The following is a 26,149-nucleotide window of genomic DNA, read 5'->3' as shown; positions in this document are numbered from 1 at the left end:
AGAGTTCTTCATGTAACATTGTGCTGACACCCCTATTAATTGCAAGGATATCTCTGTGGACAGGTACACATTAGACATCATTATCATCTGCAAATGAGAAACTTGAGGCAGAAAGAAGTCAAGTGACATGACAACAGTGTCACAATAAGAATAGGAATAGAAATGAGAAAAATGATTGTCTCCTGTGAATCAAGAAAGATATGATGAGATGAATCCTTCCTTTTCTCTATTGAAGGAAGGGCAGAACAACATTTTCACTGCTAATTTTGAAAACATTCTGTCCTTTTCTTACAGCGCTCTTTGTAATGAAAAGGAAAATTGCTGAATAGAGTCATTAGGTGAACTCACTGGGCATAGAGAAGAAAAGCTACCTAACACTACTTAGATGCTCCACAAATCCTCTACCAAACCAGAACTTCTCCTACTTGACTTTTTTGCTTGGCATGATCTCTGGGATGTGCCTTGGATGAAGCTTCCACTTCTCTGCCATTATATTCACCAACAAATGATTGTTGAGTCATCGAATGGCTGGTGTTTAAATTGTATGCTTAAATTTTGTGAATGAGGTATAGGAAGAAGATTTACCAAGAAGCGTCTTGGATAATTAAATAACGCCCTCCAACCTTTAGCTGTTCTGTTCCAGACCTGCATCTGCCTAAGGGGAGTGTCAGAATCCCTGTTGCAAATCTGAACCATGCAGTGATACAGGATTAGAATTCCTTGGTCCTTCTTCATATATAGTAAGAGATCTACAGTCAAACCCATCCAGTTATCTCCTAGATCTTAACGACAAGAAGAAATTAGCCATCTGAGATATTATAATCAAAGTTTATAGTGATACAATCAAAGGGAGAGACAGGCCTTTAAAAACATTTAATTCAATAAATAAACTTCACCATCAAGAATATTAAGTAGTGAAAATACGCTTTCAGAAAAATAAAGAAAAATAATGATAATAATAGCTAATGTATTTTCTCATTTAAACTTGATACAATATACATTATTATTACCACCTCATAAATTAGAAAACTGGTTTTTACACAAATTGTCCAAGGACACAGATGAGGTGTTACAGAGGTGGTATTTGAACCTGCACTGTCTGGCTCCATAGCCTGTACTCTCAATTGGTTCATCCTATAGCCTTCCAGTAGGGTGGGAAACCATACCAACATAGATTCCCAGAAATGGGAATACTGACATTATCCGAAAAGTTGCTTCCTCCCAAGAGTGACAGGGAAAATTTTGAAATAAAAATTGTTAAACAAGACAAGGAAATTTACAATTACCTGCATCTCTTTTTCAAGGCAAAATACAATGTATAGCTATTGGAAATTCAATCAATGGGAAAAGAAATACCCACCTATTAAGATTGTTTCTGCTTTATTAGCTAGAAATTCTGGCTCTGGGTCCCTAGTCAGGTTGCACTCAATTAAATTCCAGGATCTTAAAAACACAACAACGTAAATGAATCTCAGCAAGAAGGGTTGAAAATGATGAACTGAGAAATGCACAGATAACCACAAGGCAGCATTAATATCATTATTGAAAGGTTAGCTGCTCAGGAAATCGACAAGGTGCCAAGAGGGCACTCACAGTGCCTCCCAAGAAATGAGAGCAGAGAAGAAACGAGGCTGAACAGAGCAAAGCCTTTGTTGACATTTTCAAAAGCTGACTTTATACAGGCCGTATCCCTGAAGAATGGAAAATGGCAATATAAGGAACCAGTAACACTAGAAAATTGCAGGCCAGTAAGTTCACCACCAATCACAGGGAAGCATTTGAAAGGTTTTAGAGGATCAAGAGGGGGCATCACCTCTACTCTTCCAAGGTCAGCCCTGGGCTGAGAGAAGGTAACACTGTTACAGGAAAAGCACTCCTGTCTCCCTGACTTTGGGAATTCTCAGGGAGTAGCTGTGTTGTATTATGGAAAGAGGCAACAGAATGGATGACTTCATCACAAAATGCTCAGGAATAAGAAATCCTGAGGCCAGGTTCCAGAGTGATTCAAAAGTGAATTCTGGCATCACAGAATTCCTGTTTTCAGTCAAACCCTTTCTGTGTTATTATACACACAGATACATTTGTTTTGTACACACACAATCTTGTGTAGTGTTTCAAATGGCATATGGTGGCTTAGAACCCATCTCTATAATGTAAATGTGAGATTCAGTGATTTATCTGACTGGGACCATTGAGGCCAAGATTCTGATGAAAGCAAGCAAGAGATGACAGGTTTGACTAGGTTTGTGTGAACAATATGATAGTGTGAACAGAATGGATGAGTTTTCCTTTGACTTAAATATACCATTTTAATTTAAAGGGAGTGTGTGTCTAAGGGAATTTACTTAATGGGGTGTTAAGTAAGAGCACTATTTTTAGAATTAGTGGATGTAGCCAAAATTAAATGAGACGTTCTAATGGAGGCAGCTGAGAAAGGAAGAACATTTTAACTGGCCCTGGGAGGGAACTTTAGCTATTTCCATTGGAGTACAAAGAAAGGACAACTCAGGACTAAAGGACATTCTAGAAGTGGAGCAGGAGAGACGGAGGGGCCTGCTATTTTAATTCAGAATGAGGAACCTGAACCAAAATGAAATGTGATAGGAATGTTTGGGACACTGCCTCTGGGAACCGTGGCAATCAGGTGAGGAGGCAGGGATGAATCTACATTCAGAGGAGATGAGGACAAGTTGGATTGTGAAATTTCTATTTAAATAATACGGGGCGCCTGGGTGGCGCAGTCGGTTAAGCGTCCGACTTCAGCCAGGTCACGATCTCGCGGTCCGTGAGTTCGAGCCCCGCGTCAGGCTCTGGGCTGATGGCTCAGAGCCTGGAGCCTGCTTACGATTCTGTGTTTCCCTCTCTCTCTGACCCTCCCCCGTTCACGCTCTGTCTCTCTCTGTCTCAAAAATAAATAAAAACGTTAAAAAAAAAAAAAAATTAAAAAAAAAATAAATAAATAAATAATAGGTAGGAACTTGAGAGTCCGAGGGAACTCTCTGGAAGTTTGTGTAGCTGAGGACAGGCAGATTGACTTTAAATGGAGACTGAGAATGTCAGAAATGGAAATTATGACTGAACATCAGCACCGTAATGGAGTTCATAAACACCATTAGAGTAATTTGTAGAATTAAATAGTTAAGGAATGCTTTCTGCTGGATATGGTACAATAAGGTTCTCTGGATAGAGTGATGATAGTCCTTCTGTGTTTTAATTTTCACTCTTAAAGGAAAATGTGTGTGCATGTTTTAATTGACACAGAGCACATGGAATTTACTTCTGTTTTCAATTTGTATAGTCTATTCCATACTATTGTATCTCATTACAGTACATGTTTTGCTCTCGAACCATGTTTTGATTCAGGGACATATGTCTCCACACTCCCAAAGCTATTCTCATATCTTCAATGTAACCAACAAAAGTAAGTGAAAAGAACTGTTTCAAAATTAACTCATACATAATGTGCTTTATTAAATAGCTTTTGGTATATTTCCTGAATAGTGGTATTAGTTTATAAATTGTGTAATTGTATTCATAAAAAATATTTAGCATGCAATTAACATTATATTAGTGCAATTGATTCATGCAAATTTAGACCAGGCTTCTCAATTATTATCTTTACCTAAAACCTAGTAACCCTAGTAAAAATTATTATCACTAGCGCAAATAGGGCGAAGGTAGCACGGACTATGGGCTGCCCATGAATATTCATTCCCTCTTCTTCTGGACACATAAGTAAGACATGGCCATGTGACTGAGCTCTAGCCAATGAGATGTAACTCAAAGTGATGCATGACATTGCAATGCCTGGCCTGTAAAACATTTCATGCGTGTCTCACATACCCTTGTCTCATTTTTGCTCACATGAATGGAGATGACCTCAAAGGAGACTCTGGAAGCCACATGTTTAAAATGGGTCTTACTTTCTTACACCATTCACAAAAACAAACTCAAAATGGATAAAGGACCTGAATGTGAGACAGGAAACCATCAAAACCCTAGAGGAGAAAGCAGGGAAAAACCTCTCTGACCTCAGCCGCAGCAATTTCTTACTTGACACATCCCCAAAGGCAAGGGAATTAAAAGCAAAAATGAACTATTGGGACCTCATGAAGATAAAAAGCTTCTGCACAGCAAAGGAAACAATCAAGAAAACTAAAAGGCAACCAACAGAATGGGAAAAGATATTTGCAAATGACATATCGGACAAAGGGCTAGTATCCAAAATCTATAAAGAGCTCACCAAACTCCACACCCGAAAAACAAATAACCCCGTGAAGAAATGGGCAGAAAACATGAATAGACACTTCTCTAAAGAAGACATCCAGATGGCCAACAGGCACATCAAAAGATAATCAACGTCGCTCCTCATCAGGGAAATACAAATCAAAACCACAATCAGATATCACCTCATGCCAGTCAGAGTGGCTAAAATGAACAAAACAGGAGACTATAGATGCTGGAGAGGATGTGGAGAAACGGGAACCCTCTTGCACTGTTGGTGGGAATGCAAACTGGTGCAGCTGCTCTGGAAAACAGTGTGGAGGTTCCTCAAAAAATTAAAAATAGACCTACCCTGTGACCCAGCAGTAGCACTGCTAGGAATTTACCCAAGAGATACAGGAGGACTGATGCATAGGGGCAGTTGTGCCCCAATGTTTATAGCAGCACTCTCAACAATAGCAAAATTATGGAAAGAACCTAAATGTCCATCAACTGACAAATGGATAAAGAAATTGTGGTTTATATACACAATGGAATACTATGTGGCAATGAGAAAGAATGAAATATGGCCCTTTGTAGCAACGTGGATGGAACTGGAGAGTGTTATGCTAAGTGAAATAAGTCATACAGAGGACAGATTCCATATGTTTTCACTCCTATGTGGATCCTGAGAAACTTAACAGAAGACCATGGGGGAGGGGAAGGAAAAAAAAATGGTTAGAGAGGGAGGGAGCCAAAACAGAAGAGACTCCTAAAAACTGAGAACTAACTGAGGGTTTATGGGGGGTGGAGAGAGGGGTGGGTGGGTGATGAGTATTGGAGAGGGCACCTGTTGGGATGAGCACTGGGGGTTGTATGGAAACCAATTTGACAATAAATTTCATATTAAAAAAATGAAAAAAATGAAAAATAAAAAACAAATAAAAAAATGGGTCTTGAGTGACTTCATGGAAAGGTGCCACACCAACAACCTATTTATTCACATAATCAAGATACACACTTCTATTGTTTTGGGACCATTATCCATTTTTTTTTAGTCTATTATTGTAGCAGATAATACCCTAACAAATTCAGATTTCATCTTAGAAAACTGAATAGTTTAGTGTCTTTTTTCCCCTATTACTCAAAGCAGTAATGAAATGCACAGAGATCACTTTAAAAATCAATCTGGAAATCTGAACTCACATTATATTTTTGGACAAAAACATTTCAGAACTACTGGTACCCCTTTAACCCTGAGGCCCTAAGTTCTAAGGCATCCATTGTAGGTAATGAATACATTTCTTGTCTATGTATCTCGGATGGTATAGCTATGTCTCATCCTTGGGAGAATTAAGAAAATTGTCCCTCAAATCATTTCCAAAGGGCTTAATTCCTTCAGGATTCCAGTTGAAAAAGGCTGGAAGCCTTACAAAAACATGCAAATGTGTATGCTTATATGTGTATTGATACATAATACACAGACACAATTTATATGAGTCTTTATCCTTCTATATGTGTATTGATTTATTATATATAGTTCTGTATTCTTCCAGAGTTTATAGTCTTGAATACCCATATCACCTGTGTGTACTGCAATTGTCCAATATTGAAACTTATACTTCTGTTTTGGCTGCCTTTGAAGATTCTACACTCCTGGGAACTTTTTAGTATTAACCATACATTAGAAATTAGATGTTCCAGAGTACCTTAAGTATACATAGCACAACTCCTATGGAAACTGCTGGGTCTTGGGATCTACTCTATGTTGTAGGTATCATGGGCCTTTGGACTCAGTCTTTTGCATTCATTATTAAATAGATGAATGAATGAATGAATGAATGAATGAATGAATGATTATACTGTACTTTGGGCAATTATTCTCAAAACATTTAGAATTCTACTATGAATTAATTCCTCAATATTCCCACTCCACTCTGGCAGCAGAGAAGGGTGAGACTGTATGGCAAATGGTGAGTGTAATTGCCATGAGACTTGAAGGTTGTTCTCAAAGGTTGAATCACCAGGGGTGCTCTATAAAAATATGGTAACTGGGCCCCACCTCTGGAAATTCTGATGAAAGAAGCATCAGGTTTTTGTTTTGTTTTTTTTAAAGTTCTCCCACAGTTTCTAATGTGCAGCTGGGGTTGAGAAAACTGTTAGGACAATATTTCCCCTTCTTGTTTGATCATAAGAATTAGCTGGTAATCTTGTTTAAAAGTATGGATTCTTAGGCCCATTTTAGGACATTCTCAACCTGTGCCTTTAAAGGAGGAGTCTTTGAATTTTTGTTTTTTAATTTTTTTAAATGTTTTAATTTATTTTGAGAGGTAGAGCACAAGTGGGGGAGGGGCAGAGAGAGGGAGACACAGAATCCAAAGCAGGCTCCAGGCTCTGAGCTGTCAGCACAGAGTCGGATGTAAGGCTCAAACTCATGAATCGCAAGATCATGACCCCAGTCGAAGTCGGACACTTAACCGACTGAGCCACCCAGGCACCCCTTGTTTTTTTTATGAGGGTCCCAGATGATGCTTATGATAGGGAAATTTGGGAAAATACTTCATTAGCTTCCAAGCTCTTCTAGAAAAAAAATGCTAAGGGCTATCATTCTCAGCTGTATCCCTAGGCATAGCACAGACTCTGGTTCATATTAAGCACTCAAGGATTCATATTAATTAATTCATTCATTCCACTTTGAAAGTGGAAATGGATGAGAAAATTTTGACAAAATTTAAAATGTCACTGTGACCGGTTTAATACTAGAGAATTACAAAGTAGAGTTATGAAGGATTTCATGAGTTTCAGTGGATTCTCTTTCATGATCTACTATAATTATTACACTGTAATCAATTGGTTTGCATTTAGAACTTCAGAATTCTTTGCAAGGTAATATTTGCCAGTGAATATTAAACTCTACATAACCACTTATTGGGAAAGTCACCAGGGAAAGGCATAGCTGAGAGTAGACTATAAGAACTAAGGAATACCACTGTACCCAACAGTTCAGTAGTTAGAAGAAACTGTTAACAATTCGTTTATTTGTACTTGACTGAGTTTTTTTCAATGCAAGGCTTTCATATGTGTATTCAATTGAAAGGCATATCCACACATCATCTTAAAAACAATTATTAAACATTTTTTACCAATAATTTTTCTCTCATGCTTTTTGAAACCTTCACAAATTTAGTTAAATGTGATCTTCAAAATTAACCTTCTTTTAGCCTTTACCAGCTTTGTCAGTTTATAGTATCTGTCATTATTCATGAGTAAGTTGGCTGTTTTTAAATTGTCATTAATTATTTTCCTTTATTGATACCCAAATAAGCTGACACTCAAAAATCAATAGTAGTCTTTCTCAGATGTAGACCTACACCCCCAACTAATTACTTGTGTTACATAAAAAGAAATATTGATATGTATGAGAATATTGTAGAGTATTTTCCATCTTCTACATATAAGGGAACAAGTGAAGGGTTAATAGCAATAGCAAATGTCATTTGTATAGTGCTTCACAGTTTACAAAATGCTTTGATATACATATCTCATGGGAGTACAATGGCCGCTCTATGAAGTATCACTATTTCATTGCATACAGTGTTATATATACTTATACAGGGGAGAAGACCATTCATTTGATCCATATATGTTTGCAATGATATTTTGGTTTCAATGTTAAACAATTTGGAAAATGTACTTTTCCAAGGAAACACAGAGAGCTGTTTGTATTCAGTAAAAAGACTCAAAGCCGTTAGCTGTAAACTGTGCTTTGCAAGCTCCAATGCTGCAAAATGAATGTATAAATTGGGCCAAGTATAAGTCGGTAAGTTGGTAGGTAGTGGAGTCTACAACAAATTGTTAAGTGCATTCCTGTCTAAAGCTATATACATTTAAAAAATATTAAGGGTGCCTGGGTGGCTCAGTTGGTTAAGCGTCTGACTTCGGCTCAGGTCATGATCTCGGTTTGTGAGTTCGAGCCCCACATCAGGCTCTGTACTGATAGCTCATAGTGTGGAGCCTGTTTCAGATTCTGTGTCTGTCTCTCTCTCTCTCTCTCTGCCCCTCCCTTGCTCGTGCTCTTTTTCTCTTTTTCTCTCAAAAATGAATAAATATTAAAAATTTTTAAAAAGTATTTAAACACTATAGACCAAAGGAAACATATTATATAGATTTTCTGTTCCACACGAAAAGAACATGGGTTGTAAAAGAAGAAATAAAGCAGGAACACAGAAACACAAGGAGATGACACGAGAAATTATTTGGGTCACAGGAAACACAAAAAGCAAAGTTGGTAAATGCTGATGATGCTAAATAGTACCATCAACCTCTGTCTATCTCTCTGTTCTGACTTGGTTTTGTTGTTCTTGGGACAGCATAATATAATGTTAAAAATACTGTATGTTATGGATGTCACCTTGGAATTAGTTTCCTTATCAGTAAAGTGGAGATAATAATAGCTATGTTGTAGAATTGTCGTGAGATTAACTGAGCATACATGAACTCCTTTCACATTGTGAGTGGTAAATAAATGGTGGGTATTATCATCATTCTAATCATCATCATTGGAAAGAACCACTTCCTTACTCATTCCTACAACTTCTCCTTAGTACATACTTAAAGATCAAAATTAACTTCCAGACCTGTATGGTGAGAAGCTTGCCAAAGGAAAGGCAGAGTTCCTTCCTCTCACTCATATAAATCAACAACCACAAAACCAAAGACAGAAGTGTCCCCTCTCTGTAAGCTGATCAATAAGCTCAAACAGCCTCTTTACTTTGCACCATAAAAAAGTATTGGGAAAATTAGACTACCTAAAAGTAGCCATACTTGTACCAACTATGCCATTGCTTCCTGAAACGATATTCACCAAAACGCCCCTAGAACTTGGTTCAGTTAAAAACGCGTTGATTGAACATCTCTGTGATAAAGAGAAAAGGATCTTTGCTCTTGAAGCCCTGACACACCCGGATTAGTGGGAAAAAGAAAAATGTAAACAGGTCATTTCAATACAAAAACTCAAAGTTGTCTGAGTTCCTCACTCTGATGGGCATCTTTCTTTTTACCTCTTTCAGTGGGACTTCAGAAGCATTGCAGACATGCAAGGGTTAGTATGCTGTGAGAACACTGAGGGAAGATACACGCCTATTCTTCAAAGTCCAGCTTTAGCCCTACATCCTCCAGGAAGCTTTCCACTCTACTTTGATCTTTGACTTACTCGAAATCCTTTGATTTCCAGTAAAATTTCCACTTAATCATTTTGGTTCCTAGTAATTTTATACCTTACATGGGAAATAAATTGTTTCCTGGGCACGTGTTCTATGTACCCAACCATAGCGTAGTAAGCCCTCTAAGCAGAAAGACTTATACTCTTTTGAGCAATATACAGTGTTATATCTGCATTAATCTGAAAAACTGAATGTTTTATTGTTGGCAGATTAAGATTAGTAAAAACTAGTTCACAAATAATAAATGCAATAGTTTGGGATTCTATTACATTGGGTGCACCTATGAAACAGTGTTTTATAAAATTTGAAGACTTTTTGGTATGATTTAAAGCATTTGAATTATTAGAAACAGAAAAAATTGTAAATATAAACATATCTGTTACACAGTAAATGTTCTATTTCTACTTTTAATCATCATTTATATTTTTGGTCCTGCTTTACAACCTGGTGGTAACAACTTGCATTTACTCACAGGGCAACAGAATACACATCCAATTGCCCCATAATTGAAGAGTTACAGCTAGACAAAACTTTCGATGATCACTCATTTGTTTTAATACCAATGCAAAATGGTTGTGATGATAAGATAACATCTAAAACTCACAAATCATCAGTTTATATTATGCTAACTTATCACTTAAATCTATTTCCTAAATATTTTTACTGAAACTCAAAGAAAAAAATATTTATTAACATAAATGTTTTTAAAAGAGAGGTAAAAAAAAAAAACCCAAAAACCTAATAACAACAAAGAAATGACCTTTGTATGAAAACTAATAATTTTAAATGGATTAAATCTCACAAACATTTACTTCTAATATCTAAGATTCACTCTCATATCTAATTTATTTTATCTCCCCTATCTTTAATATGTCCTCCCTTTCATTTCCACTGCCACTAGTACAATTCTGCTTTTCATTACTTCTCAGTTAGATTACTGCAACAACTGCTTCATCAGTTTCTTGACTTTCCCATCAAGTTGATCTTTTCCAATGATGCTAGATTATTTATTGCATAACACAGTTCCAAACTTCTGATTCCTAGCTCAACCATTTGCACTGCCTTCTTTCTTACAGAACAAAGTCTAAACTACCTAAAGTCTACGATTCACTGATTTCTGTGCTATTGTTCCAATTTATCTTCCTGAATTTCTTTCCCAATCATATGCTTCTTACATTACACATATTACATACATTCATAGACACTTCATCCACTAAAGCTAAACTACTCATTGTTCCTGTATATGACTTTAACATTCTAATCTCTATTTTCTTAATGTTTTCTCTAAGCCTAGGCTACTCTCCCAAATTCTACCCATCCTTTGGAGCCAAGTTCAAATGTCCCTTCTTTCATGAAGATGTTTCTAAATTCCTCAGAAGTAGTTAATATTCTTCTTTCTGAAATTTTATCGAATTTTAAAATGTCTCTCTTATGGAACTTGTTACTTTATACCTAAAACATACTTAGGTAAGTGTTTCTCTGCTTTACTAAAACTGTGAAAAGCCCTTGAGAATGGAGTGTATGGCAGCTTCACATAATAAGCTCTAATGGGCCAAGTATAAAGGCTTCAAACATAGTAGATCTCCAAATAGTTGTTGAACAAAAGGCTGAATGGAGTGATTACTTGTTAGTAGTCTCAGAATTGTGGACTTTATACAAAAGATTATGTATGGGATCTATATGAATGTTATTGATAATCAATCAATGAAAATTATTGCCTTTGAATAATCTGACTCGTTTCATAAACTAGATCAGTGGTTGTCCAGCTCTTCTCCACAGCACCTTTGGGACTCCACAGACGTGGCCTGGGGATCTCCCTCCTGGACAGTAGAAAATGGTAAGTGAACAGATTTCTGTACTCTGCATTCTACCTTCAACTAAAGCTGCTACATTTTGTATATTGGCCTTCTTGTAAGACTTTGCTTAGAAAGCTTTCACTGTTTAAAAAGTTTTTTTGAGGGGTGCCTGGGTGGCTCAGTCGGTTGAGCGACCGACTTTGGCTCAGGTCCTGATCTCACGGTTTGTGAGTTCAAGCCTCGTGTTGGGCTCTGTGCTGACAGCTCAGAGCCTGGAGCCTGCTTCTGATTCTGTGTCTCCCTCTCTCTCTGCCCCACCCCACTCATGCTCTGTCTCTCTCTGTCTCAGAAATAAACATTAAAAAAATTTTTTTTAGAGTTTTTTTGAAATCCCTTGGGGTTTTGCCCCTAGAATACTATAATTCCGTATTTGTTTCAAGTCTCTGACCCACACGAAAATAACTTCACATGAAAACTAGGTAAATGAGCTGCTGTGTTTTTGGCTGAATTTACTATTAGAAAAATACCAGAATGGTAGCACAAAAGTAGGTAATTTAAATCAGGACCTCTTATAATACCTGACTTTGTATGAGACCTGCTATAATAGTCTTTGACCTAAATTTTTGATCTGACTTTATTGACTTGAGAACAAGCTAGCTGGTGAATCTTACAGACATCATTCTCTTTGTGGCCATTTCTCATAGATTTGAAAGATCCCTGAGAGGCAGTTATATAGCTTTCTATTTCTGTAAAAGACAATGACAAAACTTTCTATCACCTAGCCTTAAAGTAGCCTTTCCCCTTACCCACAAAGAAGAAAACTGATTTGCACTGTATCTTCACAGTGCTGATTTGCACTGTATCTTCAGTGAACAGACACGTAAATCTGTCTTAGACTCCCAGTTAGTTACACAATCCTATGTTCATTATTTGAGGTGGGGGGAATACCTGTTTAAGTCACGGTGTATAATTGGCTGTGTCAGGTTGTGAAGGTACTCCATACCTTTGGCAACATCTACTGCAATAATTAATTTAGACTGCAAATCAAGAATCCTAGAATTTAAAAAAAAAGATTTAGTGAGAATGAAATGGTCAAAGCCAATAACACATCTTTCTAAAAGAAATCAATGGTGTGTGTGTGATTTGTTATTCTGTGTATCTTTCAGCCTTTTTTGCTTTATTGAAGATTAAGCTAAAAATTCAAAAAAAATCTGGAAAAATAGGTTTCCACATCAGAAAATGCTTAATTCTAAATCAGTTTAGATATCAACCCCACATATTTAAAATATTTTACTTGAGTTTATAATATTTATAATATTATACTTAATTTTTTATAATAACATAAAATTGATTCTATTTTAATAACTGAGAAAAACCACACTCTGATTATTGTATGCATGTATCTAGGAAGTGAATTAGAATTGATTGTGCAAGGCTATTCTTTTTTAACTTTAAAGCATAAATGCTTGGACCCCTGATAATTATTTTATTATGAGCTTACATATATCTGCTTTATTGGTATGTCATATTAACGTAATTAGTGTAAGCTTCAGTTGCTAATTTAAATTCCTTGGATTTGTTATCTTCAACTGAATTCCTGTTAAGAAAGTACAGAAATATTTCTATTCATTAAAACATAATTCTTGGACATAAATTATTAGCCATCTTTAAAATGCTACCTTTCCTAGCATTCAGAGATGTCAGAAGGTAAAGGGTCACCCAAGCAGAAAGTCTCTGAGGTGTTGCTCAAGATAATTCCAATGACACTTAAAAGGATAAGTCAGAACAAGAGAACCATACCTCTTCTGTTCGTGAAGGAGGGAGAATAGAGAACCCCCTGATATGTACTGGGTGACAATGGCGAACTGGCTGGGATCATTCAAGCAAGCACCCACAAACTGAATTACGCATGGATGATTAAGCCGGCAGAGAATGGACACCTCTCGGCAAAACATATCCACGTCTGATTTGGAGCAGTAGGTGTTGGCTCGGTAACTGCAAATGGCAGGAGCGGGGAATCCTCAGTCAACAGATGGATCAAAACAAGGGGCTTGCCATGCATATGCTTCTTAAAGTTCACAACTCCAGTCTGATACTAAATTTTCTCATTTGCTCGCTTACCGTTTTATAGCCACTATTTTATTTCTGCACCGTCCTTTATATACTTTCCCAAAAGAACCTGAAATTGTTTAAGAGAAACGAATAAACACATATTATCTTGAGCTCTTGAAACTAACAGCAGACTAGTGTTTTCTTAGGTTACCTGAGCCGATAATCTCATGGAACTCAATTTCTGAGAGTTGAAGATGGAAATGTGAGGGTAATCCAGCCCTTAGGAGGAGGACATCTGCCTTCTCTGCAAATAGGAATTGTTATTTTCTTTTTTAAGATTAAAAAGCACACATGGATGTGTCCACATGATTTACATACATGCTTTACTTAACAAAAAATGTCATTCCCCAGTAACATCTATTTTCCAAATACAGTTGACTCTTTGGAGATACTAAAACCTTATCACAAATGATCCCTATTCCCTGCATTAAAATCATGTTAGTTTTCTGTCTCTGTTCTCTGACCTTTGTTATCAGGGCTAAGGGTTTATTCCTAATCTGATCAATAACTAGTTTGTCTGCCTGACATGGCAACCCTGGAGTACAGTTCGTATCACATCATGATAAGGAGTTTTATCTGGTCGACCCCGGAAGCATACCACAGTAGGCTTAGCCAAATATCCATCAGCTAAATCTCAAAGGGATGCCAGTTAGATGTCAAAAAATAAGTATGTGAATCATTCAGAGGAAACATCCCAAACCAAAGATAATTTTTTAAAAAACTTCAAATTCTAAATAGTTACATATAAATTTATAGTTGAATTATATATTTTAAAAATTTTCCTGATTCAATGCTATTAATTTCTATGTGCAGCATCCACACAAGAATTTTCCAAGGTATTACTTATTTGGGGTCTTTTGAAAAATAACTTCTTTGTTCAAATTTATTTTCCTATGGCAAACCTATTCCCAATTCTCCTCAAAGATATTAACATTGGTAATTTAGATTTCATTGAAAGTACAAATGTCTTTAAGAACTCGGTCTTTCTTTAATACTTATGAAATTCTCACTGTTATACCTTCATGAAGCAAGATGCCATATGAAAAATAGTACGGAGGTAAGATTAACTGTGGGAAGAATGGCTTGTTGGTAATATTGTTTATGCATGCAAAATAGTCATCATGTATAATATGTGAAACAAAATAGAAAGTTATTGTATGTGAGCCGATTGTTATCCTGAGTGATAAAGTGTAACAATTGTCCCATATTGAAATACCTTTTGTCATGCTTTTAATCTTCCCCAAGGGAGATGGAAGAGACACATAGGAGCCATCTAGAAATCAAATTAGATTATAGAGTTGAAGGTAGCCATCATTTTTTTCCACACAAACATTAAACATTATAAAAAGAAGCAGGTGACAAAAGAAATTTGCTAAGAAAACCAAGTGAGAATATAGCTTTAACCCAGGTCTTTCTCTGTATACTGAAACTGCACAGTGAGTGTTTATTTAGAGAGAACACAAAAAGATTAAAAAACAAAAAAACAAGGTCTAGCAGACTCCAACAGATTTAATTTGTGTCTGGGTATGATATTCTCTGGCCTGCCTTAATAGATTACTAAAATGGAACATGACTGCTCTCAGCTCACCCAGGCCTTCCTAGTCATGCATAAGCCTCATAGAAACCCAGTCCAGGGAATGTTAGTTAAACCTGAAGGAACTGAAGATTGTAAATTAGAAAAACAGCTTAAATGAAGGCTTCCTTCTGGTTTTAAGTATATTTATTTTGAGAGAAGGAGAGAGCGTGAGTGCGGCAGGGGCAGAGAGAGAGGGAGAATCTCAAGCAGGCCCTACACCATCAGCATAGAGCCAGATGCTGGGCTTGATATCACAAACCATGAAATCATAACCTGAGCCAAAAATCAAGACTTGGATGCTCAACCAACTGAACCACCCAGGTGCCCCAGGTGAAGGCTTCTTTATTTTCAGCCTCTCCCAGACATAAGTTTTCTTAAAATAAAGCTAATCTGACATGCCCTCCTCTCTAACCCTGGAATATAATAGTAATAGAAACAAATGAAATAAGTCATACAGAGAAAGACAGATACCATATGTTTTCACTCTTATGTGGATCCTGAGAAACATAACAGAAGACCATGGGGGAGGGGAAGGAAAAAAAAAGAGGTTAGAGAGAGAGGGAGTGAAACCATAAGAGACTCTTAAAAACTGAGAATGAACTGAGGGTTGATGGGGGATTGGGGGTGGGTGGGTGATGGGTATTGAGGAGGGCACCTGTTGGGATGAGCACCGGATGTTGTATGGAAACCAATTTGACAATAAATTTCATTAAAAAAAAAAAAAGGTTTACCTTTGGGCACAATATTGTACTAACAACAAAAACTGAGTAAGAAAGTGATACCTCCTCCAGGCTGAGAATATTCATTACAGGGCAATTCATCCTGCGGTCTCTTATAATGCTTCAGGAGTGTGACAATTGGATCATGTCCTTCATGAAAAGACAAAAAGGACAAAGAGTCACTTCTGTTTGATTTATTCAGCTCACCATATAACTCAAAAGTGACTAGAGACAGCTTGAAGCATAGGCTCTATCTTAAGAGATAATATACTGCAATAGGAATGTAGTACTTTCATTCATTCAGTCAGTCAAAATAATTCACTGCGACTCTACTACATGTGAGACTCTATGTTAAGCACTATATTGGGTGGGGGATATACAAAGAACAGTGACTCTGGTTCTATCCCTAAGAAGCTTAGTGTAGTTGAATAATGATGAGAATTTTTAAATGAGGAAATATGAGGTGCTAAGGGCACCATTAAAAGGGTGAAAAGCACATATGGTAACCAGGAAAGAGGGATGAGTTTGCTTTGATTGAACATTACATTTCATTGGCAACTGCAGTATATAACATGGCCCTAAGATAATTTACATAGGTTTTTGTGACAGGAGACAGCTGGCTGGCTTGCTATCAATATTTGTACTCCCCATTCATGTAGTGATTTTGTCACTGGGAATGGCTGTCCACCCCGGGAGGTCAGTGCCCTGTCATCCCTGCATCCAGTTATGGCCTTGAGAGAAATTCTCACCAAGGGAACATGAGCAAAAGTGATGCTGCTTCCAACTCTGGGCTTTTAGAAAAAGACCTTCTCTACTCTTCCTATGTCCTTGCTGGATGCAGATGGTTGGGAGATGGGAGATGGAAGAAAGCCATCTACTGACCAGAAATGCCCACACTAGACTTTTACACAACCGAGAAATAAATTTCTACTACATAACACCACCAAAATTAGGCAGGGGGGGGTGTTATTAATTGTAATAGGTACTTATTGTGTAAGATAAAAAATGCTAAATGCTCCTCTGAGTAGACCAATGATTTTAAATAGAACTAAACTTTTTGATATTGTATTATGTTTTAACTATAAAAATAATCTACTGAAGCTAATTTATACAAGAGAAAAATAAAGTCAGCCTTAAAGACCCTGCCAAAAGACTTGTGAAATGCAACAGAACTCATTGTAAAAATGGTACACTTTAGGAATTGAGAAAGCAGAAGTGCTTATCCATCACAGAGGGTTCATAGTTAACATTGATTCAGAAAACACCTAGCTAATGTATACAGTATATGCTGAGAGTTATGCCTGCTTACCAGATCTCCCTTCAAAAAGAGAAAAAGATTTTAATAGAGCATGCAAGATCATGAGATGGAGTAATTAAGATACTAACTAGCATTAAAAGCTTTTCCTGGGGCACCTCGGTGGCTCAGTTGGTTAAGCGAACGACTTCAGCTCAAGTCAGGATCTCATTGTTTGTGAGTTCAAACCAGGTGTTGTAACTCTGTGCTGGCAGCCCACAGCCTGCTTTGAATTCTCTGTCTCCCTCTCTTTCTGTCCCTCCCCTGCTCTCTCTCTCTCTCTCAAAAATAAACAAAATAAACATTAAAAAAAAAGCTTTTCCAAATGTAATATCCCAACACCAGCTTCTTCAAGAAAAACAACATTGCGATGATGATTAATAAAATTGGCAGCAAAACTTAAATCTACCGAGTTAACAACTGGTGTTCATTTTCTTATCCGTAGATTTCAATTTATGACTGGTAGATCTATAATTTTCTCAAATCACAGACATAGGTTATGACGAAATAATGAGGAGCCAGTCCTATTCACACTTTTTCTTTGGATTCTCCCGTGATCACTATCAGGGAAACCTCAGAACCCGAATGGCATTAGCCAAGAGGCAAATTTCTAAAGAGACTAGTAGGCAGAAGGAACAGATAATGTAAAGGTTCCAAGATGGGAGCAAATGTGACACCTTCAGAAATGAAAGAAGGCCAGTGTGGCCAGAGCATCACAGGCAAGGATGAGAGTGGTTCCAGACTTGGCTGGAGAAACAGATGAGTGCACATCACGTCAGGTAGTGCTTCACAAACTTTTTAGTGTGTTTAAGCATCACTTGGAGAGCATGTTAAACCACAGATTCCTGAGCCCTGCCCCCAGAGATTCTGACTGAAAGGTCTACAGTGGGACCTGAGAGTTGCTTTTCTGACAAAGTCCCAAGTGATGCTGATTAGGAGTCCACACTTTGATGCTACTGATGTGGAGTTTTGGATTTTACGACAGAGTTTGGGTTTTAATGTAGGTGAAATGGGGAACACTTGAGGATTTTTTTTAACGTTTATTTATTTATTTTGAGTGAGAGAGAATGTAAGCGAGTGAGCAGGGGTGGAGCAGAGAGAGAGAGGGAGAGAGAGAATCCCAAGCAGGCTCCACTCACCACAAGTCTGATGTGGGGCTCCATCTCACGACTGTGAGATAATGACCCGAGCCGAAATCAAGGGTCTGATGCTTAACTGACTGAGCCACCTATGTGCCCCTGAAGGATTTTAATTAGTAGAAGGACATGACTTGTTTTACCTTTTAAAAAAGATCCTTATTTACAGGTTAGAACTATGATACTCCCTCATAAGGCTGTTGTAAAGATTGAGATAATGCATGTGATAGGCCTATCAATTTTAAGATATAAATATGCCTCTCAGATCTTTTCACTGCTTTTTGCCTTACTGTTTAGCCCCAAGAATTGTAAATGAACTTGGAAACTCCTTTATGGAACTTCAGATAAATTTTCTAAACATCGATATATTCCATTTCTATTGCTGCTATTGTTAATTACTGCAAACTTCGTGGCTTAAACAAAACAACTGTATTATTTTCTAGCTCTGGTAGTCAGAAGTCCGACATAGCTCTCAATGGGCTAAAGCAAGGTGTTGGCAAGCTTCATTCCTTTCTAGAGGCTCTTGAGGAAGGTCAATTTTGTTGCTTTTTCCAGCCTTGAAAGACCACTGACATTCCTTGGCTGTGGCCCCCCTTTTAGATTTTCAAAGCTAGCAATGGCTGGCTGAATCATTCTCACTCCACATCACTCTGACCTCTGCTTCTGCCTCCCTCTTCTGCATTTAAGGACCCCTGCTATTACACAGAGCTCACTGGGATAATCCAGGATAGTCTTTCTCTAAAAGTCAGCTAATTAGCAGCCTTAATTCCCCTTTCCCATGTAAGGCGGCATACTCATAAACTTCAGGAAATAGGCCCTGGACAGTTTTGGGGGGCATTACTCTGCCACCACCCCCAGTATGATGAAAATTTCAGTGTGCTCTGTTTGCGTGTTGGTACTGCTTCCTGTTGTGCACCTCCCTTTCTTTCCCAGGGCTGATGGTCATTTTAATCTCAAGATAGAAGTAGCACAACCAACAAAAAGTTATCTGGAATTAAAATTCCCCTTCATCTGTCCTGCTGCTAGATTCATAGGTTCTGAGGTTTGTCTGCTCCTGTCTATGCTTTCTGCCCCCACTTTAATAGGACCTGTGTTGCTTTAAGTTGTTCTTTTACTTAATTTGGTCTTTAAGTGTTTGGGACCAAGAAAAACAAAAAAACAAAACAAAACAAAACAAAACAAATTATCTTATTTCCGTTTTTCCTTTGGGAAAAATAAAACAACCTAAACCCCAAGCATTTACCCAAGCATAACAAAGCTTAATTCACAAAGCCCACATCCCTGCCTGTCTCAGCCTCTCTGTTGGACTGACTGTGGCTGACAGCAGAGAGGGAGAGGGCCTCCTGCTTTCCCTAGTGAAGCAGAAAGCCGCATCTTGAATCCTGAACGTCTGTGTAAGTCCGTGATCACACCCTTGATGTTACCTTTCATTTCAACAGCTCTCTTGGCTCCACTTGCTCTGAGCAGTTTTAATTTCCTGCCAGTACAGTGGCACAATTTGCTGGCATTTTCTTTGGGATGCTTTTCATCAAGAGCCTAATGAGTGCCTGGGTTCTGGCTGATGATAAGCACGAGGCTGCCAGGGAAATGCCAAGAGGCCCCTTGGCTCTGGAAGGCATCTCTGCCTGATTTCCCACCTCCTGCTAACTATGGGCTGAGGCGCACATGTATGGGAAATTCTCCACTGCTATCACTGCTCTGACAAACTACCAAAGTGTATGCAAAGAAACCTGAAAACCACTAGGGCCCAGCTCCCTGATACTTGGGCACAAGGAGTTAAGTAGAAAAATGCCTTGATGGAACTCACTAAATGGACTTGTTAAGGCAAACTCCTGATAATGGATATACCCAGATAACCAAGGCACACTAATGGAACACGTCCAGAGATAATCAAACTTCCACTAATTAAATAAAATGTTTTCCCATATCTAAGAATTTACTATCTACATCCAAGTATTTTACCCAAAACAGGAGGTTGCTATGTTATTAGCCTAATGCAGTTATAATAATGCTTTGCACATTCGGAGGATTACTCATTGGAGCCCATGAAGGTTTTTGCCAGCTTGGAGTGTCTTTCATATCTTGCGCCCCACTCTTCCAGTCTGTCTGTACCATTCAAATTCCATGTTTTCCCTTTAATTCATCTCCTGTTGCTTTCCTTATACTTGGGAGCTATTTCCCCCAACCGCAAATTGCTTTGCTTTCAGCTTTCTGAATATCTGTATCTTAAAATCTAGGTTGTTGCATAAGGCTACACGTCCATTCAAAGGGCTGTTACATAGACAGTTTACTATGTATGTCATGGTATGTAACAGAGGGTTCCTAATTATTCAAGAAGGAAAAGGACCCATCTTATTATATCCCTATAAAGTTGTGTCTCCACCCCCACCACTTCATCTTAGGAATGACAGATGCTGTTTATTGCTATGAAAAATTATTTTAAGTACTAGGTCTGAAGATTAACAGTAAACGACACTGGTACTAAGATCTTCTCCCAGATGTTGTGACTCTGAAGCCCCCTATGTCTGAGGTGGAGAACATAGGGATTGGGTCTTGATTACATAAGCTAAGGAATTCTTATTGACTTCACATGTCCAAAATGCCCAGGTGATCAAAGGAGCAGTCTCAGCCTTTCTTTGGACTGCCTCAAAGAAGAAAACTTTCACAGTAATGGTACAGATGAGACTTTGCTCAATTTTGTTATCTCCCCTTGCCTGCATGTTAAAAACTCATCTTCCAAAAGCATTGAAAAGTGGGACCAGAGGATGGCTCCTGATGTTTGTTTTTCCTCCTGCCAGTTCTGGTCTAAACACTGTCATTTAAATTAGAGGCAAGAAAAATTCAAGATTTGCTACACCATCTCATCACTTAAATCTGAAAGATGCTTTCATAAGAAAGGGTACACACATCCCTTTCTCCCTATATTCTTGTCCCTTAATCACCAGGCTCAAACAAGAATGCTGTCAGTCCTTCACTTTGAGATAACAATCCACAATCACGAATGCTTTTGCCAAAAGAACACTATATAAACCAAGTCACTTAGCATTCTTCTTTCCTCCTTTTCTCTTCTTCTTATTTGGCTTTTTCCCGCCTTCCTTTTCCTTCTATAGATATTTATTGGGCATCCATTAAATACCAGCTCAAGTAACATCTTCCCAGGGAAGCCCACCATGACTTCTCAGTTTTAAATAGTGTCCGAAACTTTTTACTCACTGTTGTGTTTCCTTTTAATTTTATTCATAGGACTTATTATCTGATAGTTTCTATTTGTTTTCTTGCTTATGACCTGTCTCTTCTGCTAGAAATACAAACTTCCTAAGAGCAAGGGAATACTGTATAACTCACTGTTTCACCTCAGTTCCTAGCACAGTGTCTATCACATATTAAGTATGTAATATATTTTTTTGAATAAATGAATGGAACTGGGTATGAGAGATTAATGTTGAAATATAAATGTCCTTAATCTTGTAATAAACAATTTCTAGTAGAAAAGAGAAAAATTAATTATATAAATGCTGACTCAAATTTTATTTGGCCAAGTTTCTAGGAAGGAAAAGGTAGCAAATGCTGTGAATGTGCATAGCAGTGTTATGTCACAGTAGGCTAGAGGATTCAGGAAAGAGTTCCTTGAGCAACTGTCTTTTAAGCTGAACTTGAAAGATGAATATGAGTTGATTACGCAAAAGGGGAGGAGAACAGTGTTAGAGACAGAGGGAAAATTTTCACAATTCCAATGCATAGGAATAGGAGATTTACTTAGAGCACACTTTAAAATCATCTGCCTATTAAAATTTAAACACAGATAATAAGAAACCCACAATATTTAAAGAAATATCTACATAGACAACAGAATAGTGGTAAGTGGTATTCTTGAAAACATCAACTATATTATGACAAACCAGATGCTATTTAGTGAGACATAGAACAGAACGTTATGACTGAAATATCTGCTTATTCTCTAATCCACTTCAAAAAACATGTATTGAGCACCTATTAGGAATCAGTCATTGAATTAGCTTTTTGGAAGACAAAAAATAATATCTCAAATGTTTGCTCTCAAAAAGTTTATAATTTGTCATATGTAGAATTTAAGAAACAAAACAGATGAAGATAGGTGAAGGGAAGGAAAAGTAAAATAAGGTAAAAACAGGGAGAGAGAAAACCACAAGAGACTTTTAATGATAGAGAACAAACTGAGAGTTGATGGAGGGGAGAGGGCTGGGAGATGGGCTAAATGGGTAATGGGTGTTAAGGAGTTGTTGTGATGAGCCCTGGGTGTTATATGTAAGTGATGAATCTCTACATTCTACTCCTGAAACCAATACTAAACTATATGCTATATGTTAACTAGCTTGAATTTAAATAAAATCTTGGAAAAACAACCAAAATGTTTTCCAGCTGACAATAAAATAAAGGTTTATAGTTTGGTAAGAGACACAGTGTTTCAATATGAAGTGGAAATATAGAAATAGAGATGCACATATGGTTTAATAAAACATAATGAAAGGACATGTATGCTAGCCTGGAATGTCAGGGAAGACTTTCAGGAAGAGATGATCTGTAAACTGACTTTTGAAAGTTAGGTAGAAATGAGAAATTGAAAGTGTGGAGTAGAGTAGAGAGGATGGGGAGGGTGTAGAGATAGGACTGTATGAGAAAAGGCTTGGAAACATGGAACAACATGGTATATATGGGAAGAACAAGTATTTTGTATTACTATCACGTGAATACATACTGTCTTACAGAGTAATTGTGTACACATGGTGAGTTAATGCATATGAAATATTTTGAATATGCCTGGCACAGAGTGAACCCTGAGTCAATGTTAGTGATGCAATGAATGTAACGATGATTGCGGCATGTGGGGTCACAGAGGAGTGACTGGACATGAGGTTTGAGAGATAGGAGGGCACAGGGCATGGGCACAGGATTTGCCATGGAATTTGGATTTGCCAAGTCCAGTGTATTTGGACTTGCTGAGTTTTGCATACTTCTCAGATATCGAGGTAATAAGACCCAGCATGTTAGTTGGTATGCTGGTTTGAAAACATGGCTACAAATCCTCTGACACTTGTCCATGACTGAGGGGGAAACCCAGCTATACTAAGGGGACTTGCAAATTTGTGCTAAAGTTTTAGAGTATTGTTTTAAAATATATCTTCATGCAACCATACAAATTAGAATAATGCTTTTAAGTTACTTTTTAAATATTTTGATTAGTGATTTTCAAAACCTCCTTGATCTTGCTTTAGTCCTGAGGTTTTAAGATAAATGGTATTGCTTGATTCATAAATAAATATAAACACAACAAAACAACACATGTGTTTATATATTCCAGGTTTGTCTAGTAGTGTTTGGCAGGGATATAAACCCTTCAATGATTCTAATATGTCAATATGTCATATTTCTTACTGGACACTAAAACATGTTGTAAATTAGGAAAGACTATGAGATTTGGGGGTTATATGAAGTTTGACTGAATCTTTGTTATACATATAATAATAACAAATATCATTATTTTTATTGAGAATCTGCTATGTTCCCAACACTTAGATGTTATCCCAAAACTTCAGAAATCTGTAAAGTGGTTATTAATTTACTCATTTTAAATTTGAAGATTAAGACTTAGAGATGGTTAAATGACTTGCCCAAAGTCATTAAATACTAAGGATGGAATTTGGACTTAGATCTATCTGATTCTAGAGCAAGGTGGTAAGAGCTTGAAATCTGCCATAAGGCAGAACTCAGTTTGGTATCAGCTTTCCACTTAAGAGCTGTGTGGTTTGGGCAATTGTGACTTAACAGCTCTAAGTCTCAAACTTTTAATCTATAATAGAAAGGTAATCCCAATTTAAAGGGTTATCTTGATAATTTAATTATGCATGCATGTATATGCTTGTGTAATAGGCATGTAATGAATGTAAGTTCTCTTCTACTATCCATTTTAGTATATGCAGCTTTTTACATAGTTATTATGTTTCAAAAAATATTTCAGTGTGCTATCCCCCTACAAAAATGAAAGTTCTGACCATTCTAACGAGAGTTGATATTATTCTATTTATTTATTTTTAAAAGAGAGAGTAACTAAACATGTAGAAAGGTAACCAGTATGCATAAAATGAACACAGAGTTTGAAATACCATCTAAATCGTTTGTTTCTTCCTCTTCTACCCCACCCATAATTTACTCTAGCACACTAAACTAAGTAACTAAACTCCAAATAAGTAAGAATTCAATATAGAAGAAACTTGGGAACTTATAACCCACTGATGAAGATTTATCAAAAAACTTAATGAATCTACTCTTCCTTCAACTCCTCCCCACTCTTTTCTTTTAGTTATTTTTTTTTTACTGGCTGAAAACTGTAGAAACTCACAACTGTAAGACTTTATTACTTTTAGAGGATACACGATAGTACGTTTACTATAAATAATTCACACCATACTACACTTGTCAAAAGGAATGAACAAAGTATATATCATGGTACAGGAGCCTTGATTTTTATTGTTTTTGCTCACTTACTCACTAATTCTCCAACTGCAGCTCCCTGTCACTGTGAATTAGAGTGGTTCTGATGTATACAAATATTGTATTCTGTGTAATTAGATATTGGGATAGGAGCCTCTGTAAATTACTTTAACTGGTGTCAGTACTGAAGCAAATAAGAAGTTTTTAGTTCTGTTTCTAGTTTGGGTTATTTTCTGACCCTAAACAGCCTGACATAAAGAAGTGCTTTTCTTTGTCAAAGGCAGCCTTTTCAAATCTAACTGCCAGACACACTATTGAGCTATGTGTTCAATTCTAATTGGCTGAGATCTTTTCAATTCGGCAGTTTCATCTTTAATGCAATGGATGTAAGATTATGTGTAGGTCTTTTCAATGGGTTTTCCATACTGGTGATTAGGGCAGAGGATTTGAACATAAGCAGGCTGCTGGCTATTTCTTCTGGCCAATTTAAATTGATTCATACAAGTCCTTTGTACCCCAGGGAAAGGGCAGAACAAATCCAAGTGAGTGAGACAGCTATCGCTACTGTTAGATGGAATAGTAGAAAAGAAGGGAGGGTGGCAGGCTAGAGGAGGGGAAACACTCTAAATATTGTAAAATTAGAGCTCTGAGCAGTCTAGCAGAGAAATATTGCAACTTAACCAGTAGGCTTCTGTGTAGAATCAAGTTCACAGGGAAAATTATTTCCAAGATTGATTTTGATATCTTTAGGTTAAAAGGGCTATGTAAATGGAAACAGTTCTTCATATCTGATTCCACAGGGACCCATAGTGAGTGAACTCTTTTCTGAATTTCCAAAAGAGAGTTGATAACTCTTACAAAACTCCAAAGCACCCCTGAAATGAATTTGCTATGTCAGAATAGCAGAGGGTAAGCTAAAAATTTTGTTGGTGTCAGGTACAAAATTTTTCTTAGAAAAGATCGGTGCTGTTGCAAAAAGCTCCCAATTTTATATTAAGAGGGTAGACTAGGATGAGCTATTCAAATTGGATGCATCCAAAGAGTACTCCTTTTCAAGAGAGACCCTGGTTATAAAGCTCCCTTCGGGTTTATCTCTCCCAGGAGAGAATAAGGTACTGGGTAAACCACGATGGGACCATTTATATAACATCTCTATCCTATGAAGAAGGAACTTCAAGTGAAGCATTAGTGTTTTCTCAACTCCATCTCCAAGTTTCTCAGGAAAATCCTTAGTCTGCTATATCAGTCAATTTGGTGACTCCCTACCTAAGGGAGAAAGGAATGCATTTCTTTATCCAAAGGAAACAGGGACAGTGCACTGTTGACAATATTTTAACAAGGTCATTTAAATCTTTCCTGAACACACAAAAACAATCCAACATTTTTCTACCAAGAGAAAATAGCAACAATTTTCATTTTGTTGGTTTTGACTTGTTCTGCTCTAGAACATATGCAAAACACCCATCTGTCTCCTGGGCACTAACATTCACTTTGTTAAAATTCATAGTAATAATGAAATGGAACACCGATGCCTATCACATTAGTTGAACAAATAAGGGTGACAAGTATGGCATATGTTGCAGAGACCAGTGGGTAAATCCTCTATGCTAAAAGATTTTTGTT

The 26,149-nt window shown here is 37.2% G+C and overlaps 1 protein-coding gene across 4 annotated transcripts in view; it reads right to left on the bottom strand.

Annotated features, from left to right (window-relative positions):
• LOC123598070 (serine/threonine-protein kinase TNNI3K) overlaps positions 1-26,149 on the bottom strand; it is a 289,720-nt gene that overhangs the window by 154,764 nt on the left and 108,807 nt on the right. For all 4 annotated transcript variants that reach the window (XM_045477849.1, XM_045477850.1, XM_045477851.1 and 1 more), the window contains 6 exons: positions 15,692-15,778; positions 14,550-14,606; positions 13,485-13,577; positions 13,343-13,400; positions 13,022-13,216; positions 12,170-12,274 (listed from right to left, as the gene is read on the bottom strand). In XM_045477849.1, coding sequence (XP_045333805.1) covers positions 12,170-12,274; positions 13,022-13,216; positions 13,343-13,400; positions 13,485-13,577; positions 14,550-14,606; positions 15,692-15,778 — 595 coding nt within the window. The remainder of the gene's footprint in view (positions 1-12,169; positions 12,275-13,021; positions 13,217-13,342; positions 13,401-13,484; positions 13,578-14,549; positions 14,607-15,691; positions 15,779-26,149) is intronic.

The sequence above is a fragment of the Leopardus geoffroyi genome, chromosome C1 (genome assembly GCF_018350155.1).
Source record: "Leopardus geoffroyi isolate Oge1 chromosome C1, O.geoffroyi_Oge1_pat1.0, whole genome shotgun sequence".
NCBI classification, from domain to species: Eukaryota; Metazoa; Chordata; class Mammalia; order Carnivora; family Felidae; genus Leopardus; species Leopardus geoffroyi.
Note: the sequence above shows the minus strand (reverse complement) of the source record. Positions and strands in the feature narration are given on the sequence as shown.